This window comes from Montipora capricornis, chromosome 10, assembly GCF_036669925.1.
Source record: "Montipora capricornis isolate CH-2021 chromosome 10, ASM3666992v2, whole genome shotgun sequence".
NCBI classification, from domain to species: Eukaryota; Metazoa; Cnidaria; class Anthozoa; order Scleractinia; family Acroporidae; genus Montipora; species Montipora capricornis.
In genome coordinates, this window is record NC_090892.1 from 43,336,264 (window position 1) to 43,343,763 (window position 7,500).

General features: G+C 38.8%; 1 protein-coding gene across 1 annotated transcript in view; it reads left to right on the forward strand.

Annotated features, from left to right (window-relative positions):
* Positions 1–7,500, forward strand: part of LOC138019538 (DNA replication licensing factor mcm4-A-like) — a 26,617-nt gene that overhangs the window by 2,504 nt on the left and 16,613 nt on the right. The window contains exons 4-6 of the mRNA XM_068866374.1: positions 716–925; positions 1,332–1,511; positions 5,558–5,612. Coding sequence (XP_068722475.1) covers positions 716–925; positions 1,332–1,511; positions 5,558–5,612 — 445 coding nt within the window. The remainder of the gene's footprint in view (positions 1–715; positions 926–1,331; positions 1,512–5,557; positions 5,613–7,500) is intronic.

The window sequence follows — 7,500 nt, forward strand, 5'->3', positions numbered from 1 at the left end:
TCAAGACATAAATCGCTTTCTCAAGTCTTTTTGAGTTTATGCATCTTTCTTGACTCTTGATTCTCGCATCTCAAAACTCGAACATCTCGACCTTCGCGATGCGAGAATCAAGTTTCGAGGATCGAGTTGAGACTGTCAACTTACCTTTGAGCGGCACTGTATTGATGGCATAATGTTCAGGGTTTATGCAAGAAGTTCACTTTGTTTCATGGTGTGAAATATTTCTCAGACATTGCAACCTGTTTTCATGGCGTGAAATATTTTCACGTTGACTGTGACCTTTTTCACGGCTTGAAGGGGAAATTTCACTCACATTCCAATAATTTTTTACAATTTCAGGCCCAGGACCGTGAAAATAGCCATATCATGAAATTTGGATAAGCCCCCCTTTTTGCGTGAAGGGTCACATATGTTGATGGAATGTGAGCTTTAAGGAAACTGACTGAACTCGTTTTGCCAACTTACATCTTGCGTTATTTTCATCTATAATAAAATAATGCATTTCTGTAGTGTTACTCTTTTAGCATAATTTGTGATTGTATTTTTTTGGGGGAACTTTATCAAGTTACCATAGCCACCAAAATAATCTTTGATAGAAGAGTCATCAAGAGGCCAATCTTGAGTTTATTAGATCATGTCGAAACAAAGTTATTACAGCTACAAGACTTCTTTAAACAAGGTATATTGTCTCACAGATTTTCATTGTCTTGTCTAGCCATCTGACACCACTGACCAACCCACGGGACCCACAAGTGATGCAAATGCTGCAGCGCCTGCTTTGGTTATTTGGGGAACAGATGTTGTTGTGAGTGAGACAAAGGACAAGTTCAAGAAATTTATAACTGAGTTTGTAGATGAAGATGCAGAAGACATGGGTGATGGCTTTGATCCCCTGTTACCAATTTACATGCAGCGACTAGACGAGGTAAACAGCTGTTGCACTCGCCAACCCTTGGCTTGGGTCAAGTTCAGTAACATTATTATTAACCCTATTATTACGCCTAAACCGGCCAAAACCAGCCAGATTAATATTTTACTCTGTCTATCGCCAGACGATTTTACTCATCAATTGGGGAACCCCCAGGAGTCAATGGGTTAACTCCATAAGCTAGACGAAGTTAGCCAATGTCTGTTGTATGCATCATTTTCTTTTCTTTTGTGATCCATCTGTTTTGTTTGTAGCCATAGTTTTCAATTTCCTGGGTACTGGGGTTATTGTGACTATTATACTGTTACGAGTGACAGCTCTACCGTGAGCCATAAGCTTACTTGCCTTCCTCTAAGGACTCTCACATTTCCATTTTCATTTGTCCTGCACTGCCTCTTCACAGATTCATGTATTGGAGACACCTTTCTTGAACATTGACTGTGGTCACCTGAAGACCTTTGATGCTGACTTGTACAGGCAGCTTGTGTGTTACCCACAAGAAGTGATCCCTACCTTTGACATGAGTGTCAATGAAGTTTTCTTTGAAAAGTACCCAGGTGCACAACTACAACATCAAATCCAGGTGTAGTGAGATTATTACTTGACTTGAATAGTTATTATTTAAAATTTTGTGATATAAGCAGAGCTAGAAAAAAAATTGAAATTCCAACTTGCCCAATGGGCAAGAAAACCTCATGACCCTACTTGCCCAACGGGCTCATCCAAATTTCAAGTGGAATAAGATCTGTCTCTTCAGTGACTTGTTTTAGATCCAGAGTTATTAATTTTCAAGTGAAGTACAGCAATGTGTGGTTCCAGAAAATATCCATACCCCCCACGGAAGACTTTTGATGACCCTCCCCACAGGAATTTCCAGAATTTTTGTACTTATGAAAAAAAAAGTGAATTAGTTACGTAAATACGGTAGAATTTTATTACAACAGTGTAAACATTAAGGTTGACCTTATTAAAAATATAACGCTTGGTTAAGCTAAATGTGACCGAGGCCGCGCGAGTAAAGAGGGTAGCGAGCAACGAGGACAAATGTGAACCCGTATATGACAATTTATTGGCCAAATAATGTAAAAAGGAAGATAACAAAAGGAGACAAACGCCGAAATTATCAGCCAAGCACAAAAGGCAACAATAAAAGGCTAAGAGAAAAAGGGCAATAGCGCTAAAGAACAAACACGCTAAAATTACTAAACTGCGAGTATAAAGAAGAACAACTAGGAAAAACGAATAACTAAAACAACAACTAGAAAACTACAGGATAACACTAAACGCGAGTGACATAAACAAACCTAGCGACTGTAATGTCACGCAAGGGCAAAACTGTGACAACAACACGTGACCGGCAATATGATACGAAAACGAGAACTACGCTAGAATCGTCCAAGAAAATAACGATAAAACTAGAAACAAACGAAACCTAGTGGACGACAAGCTCTACAAATGTAAGGGAAACTACTGGAGCAAACTGTGGAATGGAACAACGAGAAAACGTGGAGAATAATGCGAAACGATTGTAAACATTTCGGAAGCTACGTCCTCGAATGAAAACTAAAGAACATGCACCGAAGGAAAATATAAATGGTAAACACTTACCCACTCCATGCGAAGGGAGAACTCTGAAAGAACTTGGAAGACTAGCTAGATGTTCGCTCGACGATGGACTTTAACTTGTGAGCAATTAGGACGTGTTGGGCGTCTAATGTATCCGTTTAACACAATAAACAATGAGCTCAAAGAAACTAATGGCTGACATCCTGTTTTTTAACGATACGATTGGTCAACCATGGCTAGGTAAGCCACAAACTGATGAAACTTTCCTGTTTTCTGTGTCTCGATGAACCACAAAGCATATATGTGCTCTAGCAGCACAATAGATAAAGAAACAGTAGTCTTAGCGGTTTTCCTAAAACAAAGCTTGTCTTCCTGCACACGTATCGTGCGGCAGAAATATGACAGAGCTTGATGACAACAAAGCACAACCGAAACGAACATTTTCCGTGGGAACCGAGATAAACAGAACCACAAAGTGAAACCGAAAAATTGCTTTGTCACGTATAATCGAGCTCGGTTACATAAACTTTTAGCTTCTTTGCCATAAACTTTGCAAATTATGTTTGTGTTGTTTTTATGTAAGATTATAAGCTTAAACATTTGGGTTGCACGTCGACTGTTTCACATTTTTGCAAACTTTGATAAGAACGTTTCACTCGCTTAAACAACTTCGCAAACAATAGTAAATAAAACAGAAAGTTACAAGGTTCCTTTGTCTACACATTTTGTCAGTTTCTTCAAGTTGATTCTTATTTAGGGACCACACATGTTAACACGGTAGGTTTTGTGAATGTTGTCACAAAGGTGATTGTTTTACAAAGAATATTATTGACACGAAAATAATCCATCATATTGTAAACTTAGTTATGGTGATTTAATTGCAGTCTTAAAATTTACTGACTCTCCAGCGGTCATTCTCGCCAGTAAACGACACCCAGCCTCAATGTTGCTTGCCTTTGAGCCATGGATGAAATCCAGAGGGCGACTTTTATTGTTTTTGGCACAATTTACTTCCTCCAAACCCCTGTTTTAGAATTTGACGTAACGGACTAAAGCTCAACAATCTCGTTTCCCGATCCTTTACTCAAAGAAGGGAAAACTTGATTCCCGGTTCCTGTCTGTGGTCTAAATGCCACCCACAAAAAAGAAAATATTGTTGCATGCAAGCGTTGAGATGGTGGGAACTTGCGTCTCGTCGCATTTTCAATGAGTTACTACCCCCAATAAAACATGAATCCTATCAAAAATGTGTTTACTGCATGTGAAGGTAGCGAAGAGCGATACTCAAGTGAACGGAAGTGTTGGTTGGATGAAAACGTGACAAAGCTGGAAGTCTGGGGACGAGAGTCCAGTTGACACCGCCATTTTAAATGTTTGGAATCCGTTCCAAATGAAAGACACAAATTTGTTCTTAGCTTCGGGAGATTGTAGCGCTGGCTAACAAGAGAAACATTGAAGCTAATAATGTTAACTTAATCTCAAAACTGACTTTTGTTTCAAAACAACGTACGTAAGTATGTTTTTGTGCTTCAGATCGGTCGTATGTTGCTTTCAATGCTTTGTACGTGGTTCGTGACCTTTTGGAAAAGTAGTTTCCCTCAAAACCCCCCTACCCCTCGGAAATTACTGCCATTTAGTCCTCCTTCTCCCTTGGAATTTCCAATGATCTTCCATGGGAGGGGGGGAGGGGGTATGGATATTTTCTGGAACCCCCCAATATGTAACTTAAATTTTCTTTTTTAGCTTTGATACAGGGGCCGCAGAGTATGTTTGAAAGTGGGGGGGGGGGGGTGGGAGGGGGCTAGATCTTGGTATATGTACAAGTGGTGTAAACTACTGCCTTTGATCAAGTAAAAATAAACACTGTAAGCAAACCCAGCCCCTCCCTCTCTGCAGCCCCTTTGATGGGGTCTTCCTTGCATGGTTTTTCTCTTGGTGTACATTGCACAGTAAAATAAACCTAATTTAAACGTTCGCATGTTTCTTTGAAATAAATGCTCGCTCTCTTGTGCGGAAAATGGAATTAAATCAATTCTCTTTATTCGCCTGAGATCGCCTTCAATTTGGGAGTCTCCAAAGTTCAAATTCAGATCATTTATTCGGATATCTTCATTTTCTCTTACTTATCTACATAACTCCATTTCGCGTGAAGAAATTTCCCTCGGAAGTAAGTCAGAATTTCTTTGACAAACTTTTTATTAGTTTGATGGAAGGCTTTTTTAACATTCTCCTAGGGCGGTGAACATCAATTTGCCTCGTAACTTTTCTCTTAGGTAGAGCCGGTTATCTTTTGCAAACCATACAAAAAGCTGAGAAGGAAATTTGACCACGGTAAATAAAGGTCACGTGGTAGGAAACTATGCAGATTTCACAGTCCACTTTTACCTCGGCGTTTGATTTATTCTTTGAAAGTAGTGGATTTTCCATTCATGTGAATATCTTCATTTTCAAAATTTTGAAAAAGCTGGAGGTATGAAATCTGCTCATGGCAAACTTTCATGGACAAGATAAATAAGATGTAATTATGTTAATTCATGTCTGTGATGACAAAGCTACAGCTCCTCAAATTTTACTTTCAAAGAGTCCCGATTTATTATCGTGAAGAAAAAAAGTGTTAACTTCAACTTTTCAGCTCTTTCATCAAATTTGTGGAATAAAACCTGACCCTTCGAGTCATGAAGCGTGACAAATTAATTACACTACTCTCATGCAGAATGTTATTTGAGACGTGGTATTTAAGTAATTACACTAATGTTTCCCGCTTCGCGTGTGGAGAAGAAAATACTGTACAACATAAAATATGTCTCACTATTTCTTTATATCTTTTGGGTGAATTTTAAATTGCTTACATTTCTTTGTTAATTTAAATGAATGAGTGGGTGCTTGCCCGGCAGGCAAGTGGTGTGAGAAAGTTGCTTTCCCAAGCATGAAATCTACTTGTTCCAGACGACCGGACAGGGTTTTCTCAAGTGCTGATAAGCATGAAGATTAATTTGCAGAATTTTAGTAAAGTAAATCCATTATGAAACTGACTTGTATAAATAATATCAATGATTTTATTAGGTCAGAACCTTCAATGCAGACAAAACCAAGAATATGAGGTCTTTAAACCCAGAAGGTAGGGATTTGAAAATAACAAATAAACATTCTGCAGTAGTGAAAAATTAGCTCTGCTTCTCAACTGTGTTTACTGCAATAATTATAGATGTCCTGCTATGTAACAACCACTTTCATCACAGATGCCTTTGCAGATGAGTTTTATGTTTGTAAACATTTTAATTAGTTTGATAACCCTTTTACCCCTGGAAGTGAGACTTACTATTATTATTAATATTTATTTATTTATTTTTATATCCATCACCACTCAATGATGTTATTCTGTAACACTTACAGTACCGTTCAAAGATAAGTGAATCATCAAACGCGTTGACAACGCATTGAGAACGAAGAGTCAGCGCGTTTGAAAGTAAAACCAACTTGTTTGCAAACTAGTTTCTTTTCAACACGTTTGGCCTTTGTTATTCATTTTCGCACCTTTGAGTTGTGTTTTTAGTTGCATCACGAAATGAAATCATGAAATCAAATCATGAAATCAGTTTTGACAGATACATAATCGGCAAGGGACGACCACGAAACAGATTCTCAGGCATTGTAAAACTCTGAAATAATTTTCGATCAATAATCTGGTACCTTATGGAGCAATTTTGTTTGTTTTGCGGCAAAACTAAAAAAATCTTTCAGCAAACTGGCATGTGCTGCGACAGAAAGACTCTCTCCAGATGTAGTGCGTATTTTTTATACACTTTCCACATTCCGCGGATGTTCAAACCAAATTTCTAAGTGAACTACGATGGCTATTTTGCCGCGATCTTTCTTGTAAAGTTGTCTTGCACTTTACTAGAGCAGTAAGATATTCAGCAGACAAATCCGTGAAACGTTTGCTATCGCCACCATTTTGAAGTCCTGGTTTGCTTGATGTTGACCTTTCATCCCCTCCCTACTGATGTTTAGTTTGTCTTGCAAGGAACTGAAGGTTCATTCAGTTTCATGAGGTATTAATAATATTTTTTTCGGGGTTTTATGGGGCTTTAATGTGGCAGTCAAATCGAAACGTCAACTACCCCGCCTGGGCATTTGAACTTTTACTGATCGGTTTTGGAGAAGTTATGCAGAGGATAATAGGAAATGTGTTATGCATGTGACAAAACCTGATGTCATTGACGCAAGTGGTTCCGTTCAAGTTTGTGCAGGGCACCAAAGCGGAAGTGAAGCTGCAATTCATGGAATGCGGAGCATCCTTGATGCTGATGAAACGGATGCTGTTCTATTAATTGATGCATCAAACACTTTTAACAGGTGGTGAAGAGTTAATATCAGCACCACACAGGGCGACCCTCTATCCACTTTTAATGCGACTGCACGTCTATAGAGAAGCAAAACAGTGTTGGTTTGCTGATGACGCAAATGGACTCTATCAGAGAGTGGTCGTGCACTGGGTTACTTCCCAATACCAAGAAATGTTGTTTGATCTTCAAACCGGAACGCGAACAGGCTGTGAGGGAGATGTTTAGAGACACTGCTATTAATGTCACCATTGAGGACCACAAACACTTAGTCACGGATCTAGGTTCTAGATCATTCCTTGAAGAATATGTTGGGAAGAAAGTAGACGAATGGGTCAATGAAGTTACTAAACTTGCAGAGTTCGCCATTTCACAGTCTCAAGCAAGCTACATGTATACAGCCTTCACTTTTGGTCTGCGGCACCATTGGACATACATGTACAGTGCAGACCAGAAATAAGCGTCTTACGCAGACGCAAAATGCACAGACATTTTTTGCACACACGTGTTTTTAAATGCACATTTTTCTTTAGTTATTCAAAGTCGTATTTAGCTGTGATGTTCATTGTTGCACAAAACAATAGGCAGTCCATAAAATGAATATTTAATTCCTGTGATCAACTCACCAGAACATTTGAATTGAAGAGCGGTGTCAACATGTCA